Below are 26,463 nucleotides of genomic sequence, written 5' to 3' on the forward strand. Positions count from 1 at the left end.
AGCTTCTTGCAATACCATCCACCAAAACAGTAAACTTTTACCATCCAATTACAAGAATCATTCATATGTTCCAATGAAAGAAAACAATTACAAGAATCATTCATATGTTCCAATGAAAGAAAACAGTCTGCTCTTCTCAATAGAAAATATTTTATAAGAACTTAATGTGAATTTTGGTTCTCAAATAAGGTAATTGAAATTGAGACACCACAGCGGAAAAGTGCTTCAAAACAGCTCCTGTACACATAACGTTAGAACAGACATTCACTGCAATATGTGATCGTATTTGAAAGATGTAGTTAAGGGAAGACAGAAGCAGCAGCTAGATGGACAAAGATCAAGGACAAATAATTTAAATTGAACACAGGGGAAACATTAATGGAGACACAATTTGCTGCTTAAATATTTGAGAAAAAAGCAGAGCAAAAATTTCAGCATCTAGCTGCACAGCAGACATTTCATACAAAGAACTAAAAATACCAAAAACATACTAAAGCATGGAAACTACTAGCAGGTTCATATCCCAAAAAACGCAGTTAGGGAAGAAGTCAATTCTCAGCTTGCTGTAGGGCAAGGCTCAGCCCAGGGTGGCTCGGATTGACTCCAGAGCAGATTACATGCAGTGGGAAGTCCAGTTGCCCAAATGCTCTCCCCCCTCCAGCCACTTAGCCAACCCACGTTGGGCTGCAGGTGCAGCAGGGGTGGCCCTGGGATATGCTCCCAACACTGCCTCCTGCTCCAGGAGGGCAGGAGAAACTAGAGCCTTCTTACCTGAATAGCAAATACACACGTGTAAAACAACACAAGCTATAAGAACAAGAGATGTTGACAGGGTATGCACATTATGCCCATTTTCAGGAGTCAGTAAACCATCAACACTCCTGTGAGATAAATAACAAAAAATCACCAACATAAAAATTACTTCAGTGTTTGACTATGGGCAACAGGCATTGCATCAGAATTAAAAAATAAAAAAGTTTCTTTATAAAAAGGCACATATTCTACAGAGTAAATTAAAGACATGAATGAATTTATGAGCAGATCACGGTAGCGTGCTTAGGTTTCTCATACAACTTTCACAGACAGCAGGCACAAAATGTAGCTAGTGAGCTGTAAAGGTATGTTTGCCTATCCCACAGCTTTTTGGGTGGCTGCGGCACAACGTTCCAAGAAGTAATCTCAGGAAAATGCACTGCTGTTAACTACTTAACAGGGTTGACTTAATGTTGAACATTAACTGCTTTACCTGACTGACTGAGCAGCCTCCAGAGGTGTGCCACATTTCACCTGTACTTTGTGGCATGAATAGCAAAATTCTGATGGTGGCGGATTAAGAACAGGTAATTGCAAAATTTAGTCAGGTTATACATGCACACCATTCCAACCGTCTACTGAGCAGCATCTACTCACACTAACTTTTCATCTCTAAATTGCACTGTATATTCTTATATTGCGTAAGGAAAATGCAAAAGAAAAATTATAAGAAACAAGTTCTATCTTAGCTGTACTAGCTCTTAAAAATAATGTTTCCTAACGCTCTTCTCCATCAAAAATTGGTTTTAAAAGGTTTTGTGCAACCGTATATCACAAATAAATGCTACATATTTTAACCAAAATGTGCTATCCCAGTTCCATCAAGTGCTAAAACTCATTTTGGTACATACACAATATAAGAGTACTTAAATATAATCTCCCCCAAAATACTGCATGGCATCTGGGACCTCAGAGGCTGAAGACCACAAATCTCTGTACAGATGGATTGCTCCCAAGTATCTGTTCCACCCCTTCAGGAAAAAAAACCTTTTCTTTTTTTCTTTTTTTTTCTTTTCTTTTTAATCAACAGAAAACAATTTATCTATAATTAATTTACTGCGAGCCTTCCTATGTGATTTACAAAAATAAATCATCTTTAATTAAAATATGCGGTTTGAAAACTCCATCAATAGATTTAGACAAAATACTGTAGACTCTCTTTTAGCATCATATTGAAAATATTTTTCCTTGATGATCCTGAAACTAAATAAGGAACTGAAGTCAAGTGGGAGCTCACCATCTGTTTCCCAGAAAGAAGAACCTCAGAACAGCATGACTCAGAAGCTCTACACATGGACCACTGTCTTCCATACGCACCATCAGAAAGAGCATTTTGATGCTGTGGTGCTCTCTGCATACTGGTGCCAGCTGAAACTTTTGGAGAAAGTAAAACCAGTGGCATATTATAGTAATGCCATCACAAACACGTCCTGCTCTAGCTGATGTTCCCACTTCGTTTCCCTGCCCGCTTCTTGCAGCCCTGCTTCCAGCTCAGCCCTTAGCACCAAACCATGCTCACAGGCCACAGCTCGCCCCAGTGGATTCCTTTCTGCTCAGTCACTGCCCTCTTTGTACACTGTAAACAAACAGGAATTGGAAGCTGCTCTTCCCCCTTCTCTCCTATTGACCCTTTTGATTCATGATAAAATCAAGGTATTTGTTTCCTCACCAGGCTGATACTGATGAGACATTCACCTGACACTTTAAGGCCCAAGTCTGTCCCCAGCAGTGCCTCAGGGGAGGCAAGTCACTTCCTGTGTGATAGAACATTTTACAGGCAACCGAAAGTAATTTTACATTTTGTTGCTGCGTGACAGACGGCAGCAGGGGGGCAGCCTGACAAAATGGCATTTGACATGGAAGTGCGTATGAAGCAGAAGGATAGAATTTAATTCCTCCACATGGAAGAAATAGCACTCATTGACATTCATTGACGCTCTCTGAACAGCTTTTATGGGGACCAACCAGGGGATGTGAGCACAGTAAGGCAGCCTGCTTTAGCAGTGGTGACAGCAGGTCACCTCCACTGGTGCAGTTGTCCATGGGTAGCATGCAAGGTCCCACTCAGCACTGGCAAAAAAGCACAGCTAATGGAATGATTGTGTGGAAAAATACTATTTTGTAGCCGATAATTTGCTCTAGCAAATAGTGTTACTGTGCTCTGCGTATCTGCTGTGGTTTCCATGGAAATAAGTAGGAAGCATTACCTTTCAGAGCAACCTACGTGTGTGTGTGTGTGTGTGTGTGTGTGTGTGTGTGTGTATACACACACATAGAAACTCTCCCATAGTCATGTGCCTGTGTTATCTCAGACTAAGCATCACAACAGTCACAATAAAACAGAAAAAGTTGCAGTACAGCAGAAAACTGTGACCAAGAGTGGTTTTTGCACAACAGATACCAGAAAGCATCCTTGTGCTGACGCCTCAAGACTTTATTAGTGTAATGCAGTGCTAAGATGTCTAAGACATGCCAAATTAAGTCTACTGCTGATTTATTAGTGTGCCCACAGGACTGCTCAGTGGCTCCAAAGCAGCCTATTTTAAGATAGCAGCATCGATCTGCTCAGTTGGCACAACCACAGCATGCTCGCCTGGAGACACAGCACTGCAGCAGCAGGGACTGACAGGTGAAGTAACCATTGCTGTACTGGGATCAGAAGGTATGGAATGCATTTGCTGAAGGCCTGGATGCAGAAATTCAGCAACTACAGTTGAGTTTATCTGGGATTTTCCCACTTAAGTGGCTGCAAAAATGCCTGCTTTAACACTGAATAAAAGAGCCCCACAACACCCTCAGGCCACATTTGACAGCAGAGCTCAGGTATGCTAGGGCAGGAGGTGCTCACTGGGGCAGGCAGCAGGGGCCCAGGAGCAGGGGAGGCTCCCATGTAAGAACTGCTTTCTGTGTTTCTTTAATTTCACAGGGTGCTGAGTAAACACATGCTAGAGGTTGTGGGACTACAGCAGCTTCCTGTTTACCCCCACGGTACTGACTCAGGACAACAGGGGAAAGGCTCAGGGAGAGCATTCACTCCCCTACCAGGAGCTGACAGCAGCACGCAAGCTGCCTGTGGCTTAGCCTACAAATTCCTTTTTATTAGCTTTCCAGTTTTGCTATTCATGCAAAGAAGTCAGACTTGGCTTCAAAGTGTGGTAGACTGTTAGATACATTGATTAAATCTTTATTTTAACTCTGGAAGAATCCAACCTTGATTTTTATTCCAGTTTTTGCAGAAACAGATGCTTCCTTTTTTTTTTTTTTTTTTCTTTTTTTTTTTTAAATATTACATAACACAGGCGAGAATTCTTTTGAGCATCCCACTTCAGGAATCACTTACGCATCCACTTCCAAAGAATCAAATCCTACAAGTCCACACTATTCCCAAAAAGTTGTTTTTAATCTAAAAGCAACAGGAAGCAAAATCTTGGAAAGGCAGCAAGCATCGGACCTGACAAATTTCACTCAGTGAGTAGCAGATTTTAAAAAGAAAGCTTCCCTTTTCATACCTTCATCCCCCATCCTGGTCTGCAAATTGCAGATTGCTTCGGGTTTAAGGCAGCAGGATCCCCCAGCAACCACACCAGAGCTCACAGAACACCAGAAAGCACATTCTCCTGCCAGCCTGTCAGTAAGTTCCTCTTCTCACCCCACACCAAGGCTGTTAAGATCCAGTTCAAAGAACTTTGCAGACCACCCTGGGTTTTCAGATACAAACATAAGGACCAAATCTAAGCACTCTCTCTTCTGCATGGCAAGTGGTAACAGCAAGAAAAGCCCAAGATGCTCAAGGTAGAGATACAGAAATGGGAACTTACTGAATGAAAATACTTACTTGCTAGGGCCAATCTGCACAAGGAAATTTATCCTTTTGATTGATGAAAATTGATTTCTATTTTAACCAACAAGGACACTACCTCAAGGCAAAGAGACCCCACTGAGTGTAACCCAGAATACTCTCATATCCAGACCATCCCCCACATACCCACTATTCATATGGAAATTACGATTTGAAATCCTGCTAAATTTCTAGCATGTTTATTCAGTCAGCTCTGTAATAAGGGCAGCTTCATCAACAGTGTGTAATAGCTTTATAGAATAACTAGCTTGTTTTCTTTTAATACCTTGACTTTATTTCACTGACTTTTATTACAATCTTCCGAGTCAATGAATAAGTTTCCAAATAACATGGCCTGCTTAAGATTTCATAAGGTTGTCATACCTTTTTCCTGTTATATCTCATACTTTTAATTATTTACTGTAATTTTCACTAAGCTTATATACCAACTCCACAGACTTGTAGATTTCCGTAACAATTCATAAGGCACCAAGAAGAAAAAAGCCAAAGATGGATATATCTCTACCAGTAGATCTCTACTAGTAGCACATTGTGTTTTCCAGTAAAGTGGATGCCCCAGAAAGATGGAAGCACAGAAATGCATTGGGAACATGAAGAGCTCATTCCACTCCAATGGAACACCAAAGTTGTCAGTTGAAATTATTAAACAATTTACAATACAGCCTTTGACAGCTACGTGATTGGGTCTTTTTGGTTACTGCACAGGCTGCAGCCATGCTTATGTTTGATCCCTAGAATTGCATCCCCCTAGTGTCTTCATCAACTTAGTGCAGAAGTTCATTTAACAGGTTAAGTGGCAGTTCTACTGACCTACAAAAGGTGGTTTTTTACAAGAAACTGCTACTCTGATCCTGAAGTTTGTGGGTTTCTTCCTTCTTGTTTTTAACTTTTTTTTATGTTAGAATGTTTAATGTAGATATTTAGCATTCAAATTACTAGAGTAAGAAAACTAACAGAAAACTAGTTCAGACATCCAGCCCTTCATAGCTAATAAGCTTTTAACAGATTACTGACAGCTTATTTCATTTGTAAAAGAGCTTTTGCCATATATCTGCTATAGAAAGCAAATACTATCAGAATACATATTAGATGCAGTCTTGCAGATGCTGAATTGGCATAATTATGTTTTAATCAGGGACACCAGCCAAACAAGCACTGAATGTACTCCAACTGTGTTTTAATCGACTTTTAAAAAGGCTTGTTTCACACAGCCAGTAGCTTTATCACCTATTTTTCAGAATTAAATACCCGTTTATGCCTGTAAATCAATACTGCAAAGACACATCCGTTCCAAACGATCTCTTCTAAAGGGAAACAGCAGAAAAGTAAGAATCAGCCTCAGGAAAAAACAGAACTGCTGTATAGACTGCAGAAAAATTACTGGAATCTTTATTTATTACTGGAATTTAATACAAAGCACATCTGAAGTACAGCAGTGCTTGCTGAAGTACAGCAGTGTACTGCATCTTCTGTCCCCTTCAATTTTTCCACAGCTATGTCTGACCATGGCTTTCTATCAGAAAACTTAATGTTTTCTTCATTGAAGACACCTCATTAAAACTGTAAGTTTTAATGAGGTTCAGCTCTAACACTCAAGAAAAGTGAAAAGATGCAAAGCATTCAAAAATTGAAACCCAGGCCAAGCGAATAACCTCAAGACTGTATTGATGCAAATCTCTATTCAGTATTTTACATTCTGCACTGTCTCCTTCTTCATCACCATCATCTGTTTGTCTATCAAGTTAGAGATTCAAGTCCTATTTTATTAGATAATAATAACTAGATTTTATTGGATAATAATTTTTAAATGATTAATCAGTAGCTTGTTTATATTCTTTAACAGTAAAAGTCTTTAGTATCTTACCCTCAAAACAGAAAGCTTGCTAGCTTTCATCTTCAGCAAATGCTGAACTTCACAATGAAAACTCAGAACAAGTAAAATTCAAGCTAGATCATGTTTACTGAAGTCTCCACATCTGAGAAAAAAATGAATCAGGAAAACATTTAAGTTTTAGATACACAATGGTCCAAAGACTTCAGCTTGTCAGGATTTGACACAAAGCCACTGAGCCCCAGATCAAACCCACAGAAACCAAGCAAACAAGAAAAAAAGAGTCATTAGAAGTGTGAACTAAAGCCAGCTGAGTTTCACACAGTACTCAGCTACAAAACTCCAGCTGTATATTGACTTTACATCTAAGCTTCGTATTTCAATTAAGAAAGAGTACTCTTCTTCCCCACTCAGGCCCCACACAGCCTATACACAAAATAAAAAGGACATTGATAACCTAGCATTTATCTGCTTTTAGCCATCTCAATCCATTATATTCTGTTGAAGCCCTCAGAGGCAGCTTTTTCTTTTTTCTCTTTTGTTTGTTTTTCTTTTGCCCTATACTAAGTACACAAGTCAAGATCTTCAGCCCTTTTAAAATAAAGTTCTGGCTCAAAATGGCAAATTGTACTGAAGCAGTTTTCCTTCAAGTTTACATGTCAGGTCGCTAAATGACATTCTTCATAACCCCTCAGAACCACAGGACAACTGTGACATAAATGCTGCCTTATTCTAGCTGCATGAGAACAGTGCAGTTAAAGTGGCAATGAACAAATGGACCCAAATGCCACACCAGCAGCTGTAGCTGGTCAGCAGGAGAGCACTCTGCCACAAACCCCTCAGCTGCACAGATGCACCTTCATCATGTAAGGTTTCTACTTCACCAAGAGTTATGCAGAGTTACACCTAGTCTGATTTTTGCTAACCCTGCACAGGTCTATCTTGAACTCTGACAAATCCCTCCAATATGTTACTCCTTCAACACCAGTTTCTTTCGTCACATTCCTCACACCAGGGCTTGAAACTCTGAGGCACAAGTTGGATCAAGAACCAGAGGAAAAAAACAAAGTACTAAGTAGTGAAGGGAGTCCTAGAAGCCATGCATCCTAGAAGCAGCTTCCTAAGAAAGAAATACTGACACACTCTCTAGACTCCCATGGTGCTGACTCTAAGGGTTCAGCACACTCTAATTAGCCTTTGGATAACACCAACCCTACTGGTCCATTTCCAGGGCTTTCATTTCAGTCACTGGAACACATAAGGAGCTTTATTCTAACTCCACCACTTACACAATTGTGTTCTGTCCCTTTTTCTTCCCTATGAGTGCTACCCATTTTTGCCTCATATGACCTTTGATTTTGTAAAGCAGCAGGCATCCATAGTACATCTGGTTCTTGAGAATGACTCAGGTGAATTTCTGCTTAAGCAACAGGCTACAACCCAAACCTTCTGCTACTTCAGAAATTAAAGGTAGATGTGTGCAGCAACAGAGACGTTGCAGCTGACTGCAGACCACAACTACGGTTCATTTTCTACTACTGCATATTCAGTGTCCTCCCCAGATTCCAGATTGATACGATTAGGTAAGGTTCTTAGACTATCTAGCTCACTTCATAGCCAAGCTGCTTGTTCTGGGCCATAGCAGCCATACAAACCTGATAACAAAAAAAAAAAAAAAAAAAAAAAAAAAAACCAACCTGGAAACCAACTTGAAGTGCATTGGAGCATTTTTTCCATGGAATAAAAACAAAAAAGAAAGGGGGAAGATTTGGAGGGCACTCATAACACAGTGCTGAGGCCAGGCACGCTGCCAATCTTTGCACAGACACAAGGATTTTGCAGCACATTTGTTTTCAAATGTTACTAGCTAGAGGTGAATAAAGGAAGGTGGTAATTCTCTTTTTAAAAAACAGTTGCTTGAGGTTCTTTCTGGTACCATAAACAATGCACAAACAAAATTTAACATGAATTATTCAACAGCTGGAGTACTGAAACTCATTCAAGCTTTTGAAGATGCAATTTCTCTAATTTTAAATTTAGCATTATAAAAGACCAAAGAACCATGAAACATCCAGCTATTTATAATAGCTTGTCAACCTGTTCTCCCACTTTTATTATTATGAATGTTAATCCCACAGAACTGGAAGGAGAGACAACTGAGCTACCCATTTTTATAGGTATTGCTCTCTAAAAGGAAAAGAAAAATAATAATAATGGAATACATAACCCACAAGATGTAAGTTTTCTCATCCATGTCTGCACAGTTCAGATTTCAGAGCACTAACAGAAAATGGAAGTTACAAAGGCCAGTTGCTCTACCGCACCGAAGTTAAGGGTGTTATAATTGCTCACAGAACTGGAGCTTCAGGTACCCTCCAAGATAACCTTCAGCACACACACAGATCTTCTCTTTTAAATTTGTACACCTATAAAGGTAGCAACTATAGCAAATGAATAAACCTGTATGTTTATTTCATTATTGTAAGAACACAGGCTTTAGCATCTCAAACTCATCCTATCAATACATTCATAATTAAGGGTCAGCTTTCTTAATTTAGATTTTTTTAGGCTAAAGGAACAAGCTATTAGAAACATTCTTCAGCAGAATTTCTGAACTTGTATCATAAATGATGCAAACAGAAACCCGTATCTAAAAACCCATGACAGGGATGTCTTGTCAGATTATGTTCTGCACATCAACACCTCACTTTACAATTCCCTATTAATTTTATGTTTCATACGTACTATAATAAAACCTCATTCTATCATTTCAGATGTCCATTAATATCATTTCATTGAAATTACTTCACTGAAATCTAATTAAAAGCTGCAGTTTCGATGCTTTCTGCATTTCCTCCCATTCTGGCAGCCCTCAGATATAAGTGTGATGCTAGGCAAGCGTACACAGCTCTCAGCCACTCTGTTATCTCCCAATACCATTAATGCTACTGGATGCAGGCTGGGGTTGGCTCATCTGGAGCAGGCCATACACCCTGCTGAGGTCACTTGAGGACAGCACACTGTTCTGCTGTAGGACTGTAAGCTTACTGCTGAGAAGGAAAAGGCACGAGTTATGGAATACATCAGCTGTCCCAGCACACAGCCTGGGATGTGATGTTGTACAGTTACTCATCTGGTGACACAGGTTTGAAATTTAGAAGCTCACTCAAAACCCATACTGAAGCCACCACATACTTTGGTCGGATTCAGGTATATTAACTGAGAAATAACAACGTGTTTTCTACAAGGTTCTTTTAACACACAATTCTGTATCCTCTGGTGAAGTAACAGTGGAAAAATACACTGCACGTGAGACATGCGATCTCTAATTATCATAGCCCGTGCCATTTTGGCTCCCCAGCGAAACAGTATGATTGTTCACAATGTAGTTTTTCATACTTAATATGCAGCCAAACATGTCTCATCCAATTAATGAAAGCACTTCAACATCAGTAGCTTAAACAATTAAATCATTAGATACACAGATGTGCTTCTGCAGACCTCTTGTAATGCCTGACTGCCAGGACCTTGTTACTCACAAAAGCACAGGATGCAGCCTGCAGCTATCCTGTTTTGGAGTTTGCTCCTGTCAAATTTCATAATGTTTAGCAAGGTTTGGCTTTCATAGTGTTTGCAAGGGAGAGCACCAGGTGAAGCTTAAGACTCTACACAGCACACCAGTAGTTTAGTCATTGATGAGTCCAAAACTGCCCACTGGTTCTTCAGAAGGGCTATCATAAGGGAAAATATCTTTTCAATCAATTGTTAAAGAGGTTTCAGTTATTTGCAGGGATTAAATTTGCCACAGAACATTTTGCAAGAACAGATTTACTCTGGAATCCAGCTCTGAAGTTGTCGTATTGCTTTTAGGAACCGCTAACCACAACTTCAAAAAGATACTGTCTGCATTTTAAGTTATACAGTAGCAGCCTTGTGCTAGCTTTACAGGGAGACTTTCCTGTATTATCTTCAACACACACCTGTGCCTGCGGTGTGCAGGCAACACCTAATGGCAGATTTTTCCAGACTACTGGAGGTGTTACCAGTGATGAACATCAATTTAATGCAAATACGTGACAAATTGAATAGCGCATACATTTCAGTGCGCTGCTGTTAGAAATTCTCCAACACCCAGCAGCAGTTACTGCAAGGAGTACTAAAAAAATGAACATGTCTTAAGCTACTGTGAAGTCACAGAATAATAGCATTTAAGTAATAACACAACCTACTCACAAACCAGGCCTGTGAATGGAGCTGGATATCCATTTTCTTCTCAATCCCCTTATTACAAACCATAAAATAAAACTTCACCTGTCTTTACCACAAGCTTCCCTTCACTGTGCGAGGCACAGAACCCAGCACTTCTCAAAATACAAGTTTCAGCATTTTCACCACTTAAGCACTACTGCCTGGGCAAGGTTAAACGTGTTTAGAACCACTAGTGGAGGTGTAACTTATCCATGAGAGTGCATATGTGCTATGATGTGTAAGATTTAAGAGAAATGCAAAAACCACATGAAGCCTGTTAACAAAGCGGGGCAGCTCTGCGAGAGCTGCAGCAGAGGACAGGAAGAGATTGGCAAAGGCACAAGGGAAGGGAAGGATCTCCAAAGGAAAGCCTGGATGACAGTCACAGGGACCAACAGCGTGTGACTGCACACTCAGACTGAATATTTCAAGGTCATGCACTGATCAACAGGAGGACAAGTACCAATTTTCTACATGAGGTTAGAATCAGTCATTCTATCTGTACAGCTGGGAGGACTATTAGGGTGCCCCAGAAGGCGCAGAACTCCATATTGCAGCTGGACACAACGTACCTGGATCAAGCTAGGCTCCCACCACCTCTCCAGCCCAGATATGGCCATTCCCTCTTACATTCAATCCATTTTTCACTTTTCTGCGTAACAAAGATCCGGTGCTCAGCCTGCTGGGGAACCAGCGCACATCACAGGGCAGAAGCACACTGTCTGTGAGAACCAGCACAGGAGTCCAGCCCTCTCACATGCTTTACGGTACTCAGGCACTTAAGAGCTAAGCAACAGAGGCTGTGGCAGCCATTAGGAAAATGCCCCCGGGTATATTCCCTTCTACTTCCTAATAGAAACAGCACGAGAAGAAAGCGGCATCCACAGAAAGAGTGATCATAGCTGTGGTGCTCCACAGTAAAAAAAAGTTCTCACACGGTGCTTCTCTAGAAACTGAAAGACGGGAACAGAAATGAAGGAAGAAGACATATATTTTAGTGCAGCTACATTTAAAAAACCCAACAACCAAAGACAGTAAGCAGTCTCCTCCCCCTGCCAGCTCTGGTATCCTGTTTTGACTTGCCCTGGCTGACCCCAAAGGAGGCTTTTACTCTGTTTTAGATCTTGAGTATATTCCAAAGTTGTCAACAGTACTAACAACAATTTATGACTAAGCTTCTCAGAAAGGTAACACACCAAAAAAGTAAATGAGTTCACTTCACAGAGGTGACTTCCAACCCTCCAAATTTCAAATGGCATATAATAAATACAGAACAAGCCCTAAAAGGACACATTTAGCTACAGAATTTTTTTTTTAATTCTTCATTGTTCACGGTATCCTGTTACCAGCTTGGACATAATTTTAGCTACTAAATTGCTGCTTTTTTGTTTCGGCAATCAGACGATATTAACTTCCCCTTTGTTTTTTCCTTTCCTGTTTGTACACCTGCAGTCCCAATGAGCACAGCAACAGGATTAGTACCTCACAGCCAGCCCTGCATCCAAGAAAGGCAGAATGACAGAACACTTTCAAAGTCCAAGAGGGTGGCATGGCAAAGAAACAAGTTTCCTTGAGTTCTAACTTGAAGATCTAACTGTGGCCTTTGTGAAATTATTTTTAAATAAAACTGGATACTCCCCTAAAAGACTGGTGACTGGTTGCAAAATTCATGGCCTTGGCTACCAGACAAGGAGTAGCTCACAACCCAGTCACTGATTCTGGCTGCATTTTGGTAGCAGACCAGGAAAAAAAGCTGTACAAATAGTTAAATGGATTCTAGAGAAGTAGGAAGTTACCATTAGCAATTTCTACTGAAGACTTTTCCACTACTCTAACTTAGCAGCTGTTGAACTGCTCCCAGGTATCAGGGATTCAATACAAGCCATAACAGGCTGGTTACAATCAGACTGTCTTGCCTCTTACAGCTCCAGGCTGACAGCCAGCCAGCGAGAAAACTGACACACAAACAGCTTTTCATAGCTGCTCCATAGCACTTCATGCTTCTTTGGGAAGCTTCACCATTTTTGCCTGTTTTCCCATATAGGTCACCAAGTAGCAACCCTCTGCTCTACAGAACATGCTAGAAGGAAAAAGTCTGCCAAGTTGCTGCCAAGGAGGAGCCTGTGCAGAGGATAACAGAACTGAGAAATCAGTAGGCAGAGAACTCCAGCTACTGGGACTTCAAACCTTCAAAATAGAAGGGACAAGAATTCATTGCAGCTGCCAAAAGTACCAGTTGCTTACTAAGTGCCTATTAGCTACCCAACAGCAAAGCACTTGCACATGTTTTGATGAACACAACTAACAGTCATTAAATCCATGCAGAAAATACCATAAGCTTCTTTCTTCAAGAAGAAATTGTGTAATCTCACTGGAAAAAACAACAGCATCAGACCATAGCTGCTGCTGTCAACCTAATCTTCAGGCACAAGGGTCGCTCAGCCAAGAGAAAAGCAGAGACTGTGCGCAGGGTTCCCACTACTCAGACTCAATGCAAAGAAAAATCCTCCTGTATAGCAGCAAAATGCACTTAAATCTTCCTGTAATTTTAAGTGTATTTTTAAGCATATTCTGGACTAAGGACAGGCCCACATACCAAAAGAGTCAAGCAACAACCTACCTAATGACCACATGTACAAGAACATCTCTGCCTGTACCATTAAGACATTATCTGAACACTGAAATTATCTGAAAACCTGCTTTCAGCAGGTCAGACTAAACAGCTATTCATGAGTAATTCACTAACTGGGCTAATATACTTCTCTGTCCCACTCAAACTATTACCTTCAGATTCATCAGAACATCCTTATAGTGTCTGCAGACTGCGAGTTATCTGCCTACACACCAAGAAGTACAAGCTGTACTGTCAACAGAGCCCAAATATACTTCCTGCAGCACTTGATTTCTTTCACATAGTGAAAACTGTTTTCAGAACAAACAGCATTGTAATTCCTTCCCATAAAAGAAACTTTCAGGACTGGCAAAGGGTTACAGACTTACAACTCTAAGACTTATTCTCTGTCACCAAAAGTGGTCTCATTTGACAACTCTGAATTGTGTTCTGATTTTCCCGTTGAATTTCAAACTTTCATTCCTTACCCAGTTTTGGTAGTTTTACATTTACCAGTATTGGTAATTTCTAGTTCTCCCAAGAACATCTTCAGAACAATTTAATTTTGGTTACCCTGATGCATGCAACTAAGGTTTAGCTAATCTGAGTTTATGTATATATCGCAACACTTAGCAAGATCAGGACTCCTCAACTAAAATCTGCTGTCTCAGAATTAAGGGGTATTTTTACAGATGAGATGCATGGAAGCAGGTAAAGCAGCTGGTTAGATCAGCAGGAAATAGGGAGTGTGTTTCTCGTGATTAAAACGCTCTCCTGAAGTACGCTGTGTTTGCTTAATTCTAATGGCTTTCTTCATTAGCGCCTGTTAATGAAACTAGGCTTTGAAATTGGGTTCGCCCTCCACACCAGATCTCTACTGGGAATACCGACAACAATGTAAATTCATTCAACTACATAGGCTGCTCCAGAAGTAATACCTCCGATTTCTTTCCATGGAAGCTGCAACAAAGAGCACTTCAAAACACTTCAACATAGTCACCACCATTAGCTAAGACTTTCTGCCAGCCATGAACAAGAGCCTGCTATGCCACACTCAAAAATCTGCACAGCCAACCAGAACATGGCTTGTCTTTCATGTCACTGTCACCACTGCTGAAATGCACCAACCACCACCTCACTGTGCTGATGCCCACTGGTTCATCAGTGGGTGCCATTTTCCCCCCAGATGAAGGAATTCAGTGACACACCTTTGCTTCATGTGTACTTCCATGTCAGACACCATTCTGTCAGACTGCTCCTCTGCTGCCATCTGTCACACAGCAACTACATGTAATGGAATATTGATGGGAAGGTTCAACTTCTACTGCCATAACACCAACATCCACTTCTGACGTCACAGGCCAACACAATAAAACAGGAGACATTATTTTCAGAGCTGCCCTCATATATAAAGGAACAAAAAGCAATATAGGAGATGAAACAGCCTTTTACATTTATTTATTCTTTCCTCTTCCACTATCAGCAGTTAAAAGCCAAATGTGTATTTCATAACATATACTTTATAACCTCCACTAATTCCAATCGTACTCTTAATGTAATTTTAAATGACCCTACTAATGCACAGTGCTAATGGAATCTGCCAAAGAAGGACATATAAATATGCAAATACAAGCTTTTACTGTTCTGATGAGGCAAACATTTATCTTATTCCTCTTCACTCTACTAGAGCTACCTGATTGCTTAGCATCTCTATGATTCTATGTAGAAAACTGCACTGTATGCAGCCACAAGGAAAATAAGCCTGATGTGGCCATTTAAAGATAAGTCCATAGTTTAAGGAGGGCTGGTTTTTCCAGAAGCACCATCATCCAGTACTTAATGAGGAAGGATACCCATTTTGTCTGGAATTATACCAAATACGGGAATAAGTATTCACTGTTCTTTTGTTTCCCCTGAAGTGTTCCTAGAATGAATCAAGAATAAAAGCACAAGCTAAACTACAGGAAGAAACCACTGTTGGTCATCAACTTATTCTGCACACTGAGATCAGGTCTCTGGGGACTGGGTGTGCTGGTATTTCAGACATTAAGAGCCCTAGAACCAGAAATCCTACTTACCACTAGAACAGCTTTAAAGAGCAGTACTAATGGGAATAGCTCTAAGAATTCTGGAAAAGTCAGCTGAGTAACTGGCACTGTAAATTGGTAAACTGTTCCTTTCCACATAAAAACTGAAAGTTAACAATACTACTTATCTACACAGAATAATCAGTCCCATTCTGTACTATGGTATGCTGCTTACGTTTAAGCACTCTGTAGCCTCGCGGTAGGTTCCACTGATATATTCCTGAGGCTGAGGCCAAGACCTGTGAAGTCTGTAATGTGAAGTTCTGTAGGGAACTGTTTGAAGGCAGCTTTATGCTAGAACAGATGAGCCTCTGTTATTGCATGGACTTTTTTTTCCAAACCATAACAATTTCAGTCGTATTGAATTTAAATTTAATTAACTGTAGAGCATCATACTTACTGATTTAATTGCTATTTAAAGCAAATATCAAATTGGGCAAATTATTTTCTCCAGTAGGTTGGATCTAGTTCCTTATTGTCATACAGATACGAATTATTACACAGTGCTGTAAAGACAAGAATGACTACACAAGTACCCTTAGGTCGTTTAAATCACCAGATTAGCATTTGAGTTCATAAAGACAGTTACTGAGCATAAGGGGACCCAACGCAGCCTGAGTTTCACATTCAACCTCCACTATATCCTTTTTCACTTGAGTAGGTATGCTTCTAATTGATCTGCTCAACACCTATCCCCGTCCTCTCACAGGAAAGAGACCGTGCCTTGACCTCTGTAATCACAACCCAATGCAGCAACCACAACAGCATCAGAAAACAACGGCAGTGGCCTCGCCTACGATGAAGTCATTTTGCCTCCTCCCACATAGTTCTGCTTTAAAGAGAAGTCCAGTTTTTGCTCATTAAGGGCCAAGTCCCAAATCAGATTTCAGTAGAAGTATGCAGTGTCACATCAGAATCTCTGAACAATAACATTTAAATCATTTCTCTTCTTCCTAGCCATGCACGCTTAATTCAGGCTAAAATAAAAATACACCCACACAACCCACAAAAAATAGCACAGCCTATAAAAGTTATTCCAACTCCAACTTCAGAGCCCAGATTACTTGTTGATAGTCCACTCCCATGAAGGAGGGTTTCAAACAGAACTACATGGGTCTTCACAGTGTCCTGGGAAGCTGAACATAACCCTGAGAAGCACAGAAGCCCCTGTCACTTAGCAGGAAGAAAAACGTTCCCCCTCACACCAACACTGCATGCCAACACCATCCCACACCAGCACACACTGGCTCTGGGCATTACGACCTCCTAGTACTCAAGGAAGAAGCAGAAAGATGCTTTGAAGAGCCACCTGCCATTGCAGAGCAAACAAAAGGAATAAAAAGCTAACAAAACAGAGAGCATTCAGGACCCAACTGATGCATTTTTAGCACTCCCACTGCAAGCATCTCTGCAGGCTTAATGGTGCTACTACACTGCAGTAGGCCCACACTTCCACCCCCAACCAGGGCCATCCAGCTACAAAAGGTCACCTCACACCACTTGCCCAAGTTGTGCAGGTTACACACAGCAGCCAGGATCTGAACTGCACTACTCGAAGAAGTTATTTTGATTTTTGCACTGCAAAGCCCAGAATATTTTGGTAGGAATCTTTGGCTTGTTGAATCTAGCAATTACTGACCAAGATAGTAGCTCCCAGTGTGTATTTAAAGTCAAGGGGAAGTACTGAAAAAGGCCTGGGAGATTACCAACAGAACAGCAACAGGTCCTGGAAACACAGCTGTGAATAAGGCCCAGTTTACAGGGAGAGGGAGGTGAAGCAGAATGTTAGCTGAAGTAATTCTGTACTTCATGAAACTACTTCTGCGTTTTAATTTACAGTCAAATATCTTTTTTAAAACTGTATTTTATTCTTGATTTGCTTGAATCCATAAGTCTACATGGACAGTTGCAGCAGGATATTTTGCCCATAAAGGTGGTGGATGCCTCGTTCCTGGAGACAGACATGGTCAGGCTGGACCAGGCTCTGAGCACCCTGACTCCTGTTCATGGCAGGGGAGATTAAGGGTACCTTCCAACTCAAATGACTCTATGATTATATGGTATGTGGTATAGAAGCCATATATTACAAAATTGTATACTATAATACATCAGTTTCTACACTACCCAGAATTTTCCTCAATAGGAATGCTGTATCTAGTCTGTAACTTGCTTCCACAAAATCTGTACTATCAAGAATCAACATGAAGATTACAAAACTAGAAATGATATAATGATACAATACAACAGATCTCTGTGACTAACTAGTTTGTTCCCTAGATGATAAAGTTCTATCACTAGCTTGCTCAAAAATACCAGATTTCTTGATCCATATTTAGATGGCAATCTACACAGGTAGAAAACAAGAAAAAATAAAGCCAATGACACATGATTTTGTGCAATTATTAGGAAAATATTGTAGAATTATTTCATAATTCAGAGTACGCAGACAGCTAAGTACCTCAGTGCTGAAAAAGCACAAACGTGCAGACCTGTAGCTTTCCTTTCTGGAATGAATCTCATCAAGTTGGAAAAACTCACATTTAACTCTATCTGTACCAGAAGCATGACTCTTCAAATACGGTTAAGTTTTCTTGTATCTAAAGAAAGGACAAATGTGTATGTGGAACACAATCAGAAGTATAATATAAGAAAACAAATTACTTCACAACTGACCAACACACAAACCAAATTTTTCTCATACTGAAAGACAAGTGCTCTCAGTTAAGGGCATCCACTTGCCTTTGAGTACCACAAAAAGGCAGTTAAAATTAGATCCAATGAAAACACAAGCTCTTGAGCTTTACTGCAGCTCAAGGACATTGCTTTCATTTAAATGAAATATTTTACAGTTCATATACCACAGAAGTTCAGTTTTGGGGCTACTGATTACAGATTTCTGAAGGAGCTCAGTACACATCCAGAGAAATACAATAGCAATAATGCAGTAGATACATAGGGCAACCTTTGTCCTTGGAACCTTCCTACCAGCCCAGCCCAAAAGGATTGCACTTTCATACCAAAAAGCTATCGGCATACAGGGGTCACAGCCCAAGGGACTTGAGTTCGGGCACTGTAGCAGTATTTGAAAAAGAAACTAAAATACTTTGGACTAGCATAATTAATCTACAAAGCCGAGTAGCACAGGGTTAAGATTCAACTGCAAAAGCAAATTCGGAAGTGCTCAGGCACTGCACAGACTTGAATCCCTCAAGGCAGAAAAAAAACAAAAAGACAAATTCTTGACTACCGCTTGGCAATGCAAATGTATTACTGACAAAAAGCCTCGATTTCCATCTTCTGTATTTATGCTATTAGCAATATGCAGCTCAAAGCACAAGAAAAGACATAAATCAGTACCAAAAAAAAAATAAATCCCAGCAAGCAGTGGTGAATGGCCTAGAATTTAAAGCCTCTCAAATGCTGTGGAATGTTAGATTGAAAACAGAAGACTCTCCTAGGTGCCGGATCAAACATCTGGCACTGTGTTAGTTCATAAGACATCAGAGTGAAAGATTTAAAATCTCGAGTGTTAAGAACATTTGCCAGAGTGGAGATGCCATATTTTACAAGTGATATCGGGATGCACTGTTCAGACTTGACCACGGCTTCCACACTTAAATTAGACACGGCTGACAGAAAACTGGTTGCAGACTCACACTCAGCTGATGAAGGTGATTCAGTGAGTGGTTCAGTGAGCTGGCAGAGAAAAACCCTCACACTTCCTGTTCTGGAACAAGTGCAGCTAGTCGCTACAAGACTGCTAGCTCTGTCTGAAGGGTGCCAAAAACACATTTATTTAGACTTCAGGATTGCCGAACAAAGCACCAGAACAGCTTCTAGAAGAACACGGTTTTGTTTAAAGCATTTTTGTTCGATTTTTTGGTGAGATAAGTTAAATAAATACCCACCTGTCACCATCCCATCTTAAGTGGGTGTGATGTCAGCTTCTGCATTGCTGCTAACAGCCAAAAGCCACTTCCACCAGAGATACCTGCAGCAGCTGGCGTAGGAAAGCAGCACACAGACCTGTGGGCAGTCTGCTGCACTTCCAGGCTCCAACAACAGAGAAGCATGCTGAATGTCTGCTAACTTTTAAATGAACTTGTAAGTATAGGACAGTTGTTGAACTTGTTTTCTTATGTCAGTAGACAACTCCTCAGACATCTCAGTTCCCCCTCAAGTGTCCTTTCCAATAACCACCAATCCTACTGAAGATGCTCTGACTCGCACTCCAACTACCAACACTGCTTTCCCTGACAGCTCTTCACTGGCTGTACTCAAAAGAACAGTCTCAGTTTCAAGTCAAAACTTAAAAACCTGGACAGCTCATGAACCCAACCCACCAATAGCTTTAACAGCAGCTAAATGTCTGTCTTTGAAAAGTGCCCCTTAACCACCCCTCCTGCTAGTCTATCTACACACATCTTGAGCTCAGATGTACTTGCTGCTGTACATGAGCGGGTAACTCCAGACCCACACACACATTTATACTGAGCACGTTTTATTATGTGAGGATCATCATTCAGAAATACTTTACCCTCAGTAAGAAACCTTTTCCCACATAGCAATGACTTGGTCAAGCTAAGGTAAGGGATTTCCCTGTGCTGCCCGGACACCACCGCACAGCTGCTCTCCACAAAGGTGGGGCAGGAGAAAGGGAGGAAGTCTGGAGGTGGTGCACAGGAGAGCTGGGTGAGGATGAGTCAGGAGGTGAACAACAGCCGTACTTCCTGGGCAGGACAGCCAGAGCATCCCAAGAACGCGGTGGATGCAGGAGGTGGGAGCAGCTGAACCCAGGGAAGCTCATCTGAAAGGCAGCTCTTACAGCAGAGACCACAGTGTGACAGCGGGCGGCTGGGCTGGGATGAGGGCCCAGCAGGGAGCACAAGGCCCAACCAGCTCAGAACAAAACAGCTCTTGGTTCTGATATCAGAAAAAAGGAGAAAGTGTGTTGACTGCGGCATTTCTCTGATACTTTTGAATACTTTTATGCCCATGTAGTAGAAATAATAGAAGCCAGACAACACACAGCAGCTAACAGAGTCCACTGGTTGCAAAAGTTAGCAAGTAGCCCACGCAGCTTCTGCACTCCCAAGTAGTAAAGACACTTCCACGAGGGTAATAACACCACTGCAGTCTGCCAAGAGCTTCTTGGATAACAGAACAACAGGGAAGCAACTGAATTCCAATAGATAAGAATAGGTTTAAGAGAACCTTTTCTCTCCAAATGGTCTATCCCTGGGTGCTGATGTAAGCCTTTCTATTTAATCAAAGTCTTGAATATGCAAAATGTCTTTGTTCAAAAAGTCGGTAACAGCACAAGCCAGTGCCTTCTTGCCAAGGTAGGCCTGATTATTTCTAGCTTTGTACAGGGGTTGGACTATTCTCCAAATACTTATTTTTGTAAAACAAACATACGCACCAGTTCTGAGAACTGCTGCTTTGATTTTTCCCCCCCTTCCCTCAAGTTCTGAGCTGTTCACTCCTCGAAACAACAACTGCTTTAATTAGGCATAAAATCCCCTATAAGACAGCTTTAATGCTTCCCAGTAGTAGCACACCATCTTGATCTAGAAACCAGATTAAAAAAAAACCAACCAGATTGATGTATTGCATTACAACAGCATTTTAGAAAAAGGAAACAGACTGATTTGTCACATATAAGCCATGTGTTGTGGCAGCAACCAGAACCAAAAGGTAAGCAAGAAATCTGACAACTAATAAGCTGACACAGTAAGAGATCCCAGGCGGGTCTCCATCAGCAGAACCACTGCAATTTATGCCAGAACACTGCTTTTTAAGCACAGTAAGCTCATTCCCAGGGTTGCACAAGGTCCTTGGCAAAGTACATACAAGAGCCAGAAATTTAGCAAGAAAGATGACCTCTTACCTTTTCAATCCCTTCCTCAGCAGATGCTGCAACTGAATTCAATGTTTTACTGAAACAAAGGATTCTTTTGTAGATCCAAATGTTTGTTTACATGTTAATTGTTACACATTAATAATACATACAATCTTAAGTAGCAGATCTAAACACACAAACATTTCTGATGCTGAAACCAAGAATAGAAAAATACAAGAAATCCTTTCTCCTCGGATATAACCTGGATAGGACCACACATGACCTTCTACATCAGTGTCACTCTCTTAATTCCTAGAAGCTGGGAAGAAATCAAACTGGTATTGCCAAAAGAAAATTAAGCAGTTAATGTCATTACAAAAGGAGCTGAGAAAACTTCACCAAAGATGTGTGCAACTGCTTAATGCTTCAAGTGTGACAACGTACTTCAAGATAAGGTTACTGCTAGTGTTCTTACTGAGAACTTTTTGGGGAACAGGCAAGTTGAGCTGACACTTTCACTTGCTAGCTGTCACAGCAGCTCAAAGAAGACTGTCTCAGCTTTCTCCTCCCATACAGGCAGCAACGCCTTAAGACCAAGGCAGTAAGACTGGAGCAAGCTAAGGGAAATGCCTGTAAAGAGTTCAGTTACAAGCTACTAATGCCATTCTCACCCCATTTCCCTTACCATAAAGTGGTTACACATAGACAGGAAAAAAAAAAAAGCAATTCTGGAAAGCAAAGACTTAGGAAAACGTTCAGGATGTACATAATATACAGTCACATGTTCAGTCTTTATTAGCATCAAAAGCTGCATTTGGGTAGTATTCTGCCTACACTAATGTTTTCTGAAGTCTGCTAACATGCACCATATATCTATAAACTGTTCTAGAGGTCCAGACTAGCAAGAAGCAGAGAGAATATGCACAGTGCAGATTTAAACCAAACTCAAGAATGAGTCACTAGTTTTGCTACTGAACATGCTACTGTGTTTTGCTCTATTTTATGTATCAGCCAGACAGGAATACCATATAGCTGGAAGATTTTCCTGTGAATGCACCTCTAGACATAATGCAAAGCACATGCGGCTGCCCTCCCTGCTATCCCACTTTTGGCAGAGAGTAAGGTTTGAGCTTATGCTACTGTCTGTAGCACCAGACAGGAAAGCACTCTTCAAATACAGAAACATCAGTGTCTTGCCTGAGAATTTCATACAGGAAGAAAATGTAAGACGGTATATTTAAGACAGTATAAGGTCCCTTATACAAACTATTTTAGGAACAAACCCTGAAGCCAAGCAAGTCCTTTCAGGGCAACTAAGAAACAGCATTTCTGCAGACTTTCCTGAGAACTATGTGTAACCAAGACCATGCTCAGCATGAGGCTGGATTGAACAATAAATATTTGACCTCTACTCATATCAAGCTGTTTTGAAATTAGGCATCATCTGGCAGGGTTTCCACCCCCCAGATCAGGCTGGCCAAGGGCCCCAACCAACCTGGCTGCGAACACTCTTAAGGATGGGACATCCATAGCTTCTCCAGGCAGCCTTCCTTACAGATAGTAGGAGGAAATCCTTGCCCAGAGTCAGTCTATGAATGCCCAAGCCGTGAAGGCAGCAAAAGCCAAGTTGGTTGGAGTCCCAGGCAGCCTGATCTGGAGGCTGGCAACCCTGCTAACAGTAATGGCATGGAACTTGGATGATCATTAAGGTCCCTTCCAACACAAGCCATTCTGTGATTCTAATGCTGTTGAATTTAAAAAACTGAAATGCTAAGTTTAACAAAAGGAACGCATTCCAGTAGTTATCAGGTGTTCCTTAAGGCTGTCAGCCGAAGGGCAGTTTCACCCTGCTGTTTCTCACTCCCACCTCATACTGCAGCAAAAAGCCACAGAACAGCTCACCCATTCCATGACTGCATAAGTCCTTCTGAAACCCCACCATCAACTAGATATAGATATTGACTGGATTAAAAATAAACCAGCAAAAAAGAGCACACATATTGCTGAGCTGCACACAGCTGCACGGCCTCACCAGCAGACATAAGAAGGGCACAATGGCTGAAAGAGGAATATTTGCACAAGTCTCACCATCACATGCTCTGCAGTATCAAAGTGCCTGAACAGCACAAAACAAATGCATTTGATGTCAGTGCTAGCATTTTTCCCCCTCCAAAGAAATCAAAGCTGTTAAGAGAAAAAAGAAAAGAAAAGAAAAAAAAAAAAGAGGGAAATAACTTCTCAAAGAGCTCAGAAAAGCATATAACATTTCAGGATGTGAGCAGTGTGATTCATATTGGTAACCAGCCATTAGAAATCCCAGCAGACAGCCCTGCTGCCAGCTGGTTACACAGAGCTACCTGCTGAAGGGTCACCAACTGCTGCCTGCAGAGAGCTCTGAGTCGAAGCAGTACTTGCAAAACAACAATCTTCACTGGCTGGATTGTAATGGCTGCATAAGGACAATCACAGAAGTACTCATGTAATTCAGGACTACTTCAATACCAAATCAAAACCACAACAGTAGTAGCCTGAACTGCTCACAGAAGAGGATAACTTGTTAATTCCTTCAGTTTGAAAAAGTAAAATTGGTTGAGCTTGTTACCATTTCCTAGTTACACGTATTGACAAGAACCATATTTCGATTCAATCCTTTCGTTGGAAGGGAACCGCTGGGGCCCGCTGCATACTGACCATAGGGAGAGGTGCGCTGACCCGAGCACCACCGGCAGCGGTCAGGCAGCTCTGGCACCAAGCAGCCCCGGCCTCACCCAGCGCCCAGCAGCAGCTGCACAGCAATCACAGCCGGGAGCCCACAGGTGCCACAATCACCCTGACGAAAGGAGCGCCGCGAAACAAAGGTGAGGGCAAAGGCCGATTGCAATCTCCAAGTAAACAATCAGCTCACGGCCGGCATGCCGGCCTCTCCCTCCCAAAGCCCGTCACCAAGAGCATGGCTGCAGCGAGCGAGGAGCCATCCCATCCCAGCACATCCGTGGGGCAGGAATCCCGGCTCCCCGAGCCCCGCAGCGCTGTATTTGCACAGCGAACGGCAGAGCCTCGACCGCCGCCGGCACAGGTGTGCGGGGCCGCGCCCGGGCAGGTGGGGCCGGGAGGGGGGAGGGGACGTCTGCGCGCACCCCGAGCTGTAGCAACAGGAAGGAGCACAAAAGTTTTTCTTTTTACAGTGCCTTTACTCAGATCTTCAGGGCTCCGCTTAAGAACCACGCTCATAACCAGTGACTCACTTCCAGCCCGGTTAGTTACCATACCGGAGTTCTCGCTCCTTACTCCAAGTCCTCCGCAAGGGGAATCGGAGTCACACCTGCGTTACTCCATTCCGAAACCTATGACGAACCGGCAGGAGCCGGCGGCGACCAGCAAGACAAACTCGGCTGAGGACCCGGCCCGCCCGGCCCGCCGCGCCCCTCGCCCCCACCCGGCGGCTCGCTGCGCGGACCGTCCCCGGCACGGCACGGGGGGCACGCGGACCCGGCAGGGGAGCTCCGAGCCCTGACGGTGCCGCCCCTCGCCGGCCGCGGGTCTCGGCTCGACGGCGGCACCGCGCGCACCCCGCCTTCCCCCGGCGGGACCCCGCGAAACGAACCGCCCCGGCCCGCGCCTACCATCGCGGCTCCCGCGCTGCGCTGCCCACGGCTCCGCTCAGACGCGCCGGCGCCCCGGGACGGACGAGGCCGGCGGCGGGCCCGCCCCCCGCGCGCGGGGCGGTGCGGACGGGCGGGGCGGGGAGCGCCGGGGCTCGCGGCAGACGGGGCAGGGCCGAGCGGCGCGGGCGGCTTGCCCCTTCCTGGCCGCGCGGGCGCCGTGTCCATAAATGGAGAACTCGGCACGGCGCAGCCAATGGCCGCGCGCCGGAACGTCATTCCCTGAGGGAATCCCGACGCGGCCCCTCGCGCCCCGCCCGTTGCCCGCCGCCCGGCGGGGTCCGGGGGCACCGGCAGCGCCGTGACCTCCTCTCCTTCCACGTGAACGACCCGCGGGGCGGCACGTCTCAGCCCGCCGGAAAGCACTCAACTTTTTGCCGCGCGCCCCTCGCTAGCGGAAAAGCCGAGCAGCTCCCGGGCCGCCTGCAGCGGCGATACCGCACCCGGCGGTCGGAGCGCCCAGCAGCCCCTCACCGTCCATCCGTCCCGGAGCGCTCGGCAAAGCGCTCCCAACAGGTGCATGGCTTCTTATTTTTGCATCGTTCTCTATTGCTGGCAGTAAGCAGAGAGCAAAAGCCGCACTGCTCTCGAACAAAACGGGGGTGCCTGGCGCTGCATAGGGGCTGTGACGAAAAACAGTGAAGAGCCGCAAGCACCCAGAGAGCAGGAATAGGGGAGGCATGACAAAGAGAACCCACATCAGCATTACCGGTTTTTCTGTTTGCTTCTGATGCTGGTGTTTTTAATGCCTGGTTTGCAGTTGCGTGTAGGTACAGATGGGCACCTTTGTAACAAGTTGTGAAAAAAAGCACAGAAATTACATTGCAGAACACTCAAGAAGTGTCTCAGCACAGGACAGCCAGCTGAGAGCAGCGCTGCTGGGGCCCAGTTGCTCCCAAAGCACTCCCAGAGGACTACTAAGAAAAAATTTAGGGCCAAAGTTGTCCTCACTCTACTTTGCACCAACCTTTGCCCTTCGCGCACCAAGTACACTCTATTTCACAATAAACTCTTTTCGTGCTTTTAAATGTAGCAGTTTACTTCTGCTTGTTTTAATGATAAACATGGAATTCCCAGGCTGGCTGTGTGGAGTGAATAACACTTTTTCACCACCCAGCTCAGCAGCAGGGGAGGCATTTCCCTTACGATGTCCGCAGTGTGCAGAGCGGCCAGCGTGCCTGAACTGCTCAGCCAACCTGCACTGCACTCAGCTGGGGAATGACAGAGTTGCTCAGGTTGTAAAAGACCTTAAAGATTGAGTCCAACCACAACCTAACCATACTGCCCTAACAACCACTGTTAAATCATGCCCCTGAGCACCACATCCAAATGGTTTTTAAACACATCCAGGGACGGTGACTCAACCACCTCCCTGGGGAGCCTATTCCAGTGCTTAACAACCCTTTTTGTAAAGAAGCTTTTCCTGATATCCAATCTAAACTTACCTTGGCATTTACCTTGAAGCCATTTCCCCTCATCCTGTCACCTGTCACCAGTGAGAAGAGACCAA

The 26,463-nt window shown here is 43.0% G+C and overlaps 1 protein-coding gene across 2 annotated transcripts in view; it reads right to left on the reverse strand.

Annotated features, from left to right (window-relative positions):
* Positions 1–25,172, reverse strand: part of MYO1E (myosin IE) — an 84,195-nt gene extending 59,023 nt beyond the window's left edge. The window contains exon 1 of one of the 2 annotated variants that reach the window (XM_052671517.1): positions 24,915–25,172. In XM_052671517.1, coding sequence (XP_052527477.1) covers positions 24,915–25,172 — 258 coding nt within the window. Of the gene's footprint in view, positions 1–23,893; positions 23,912–24,914 lie in introns of those variants that run through there. The other variant, XM_052671518.1, reaches the window with a different exon arrangement.
* Between the last annotated feature and the right edge of the window lie 1,291 nt (positions 25,173–26,463).

The sequence above is a fragment of the Tympanuchus pallidicinctus genome, unplaced genomic scaffold, assembly GCF_026119805.1.
Source record: "Tympanuchus pallidicinctus isolate F22 unplaced genomic scaffold, pur_lepc_1.0 scaffold12, whole genome shotgun sequence".
Classification (NCBI taxonomy): domain Eukaryota; kingdom Metazoa; phylum Chordata; class Aves; order Galliformes; family Phasianidae; genus Tympanuchus; species Tympanuchus pallidicinctus.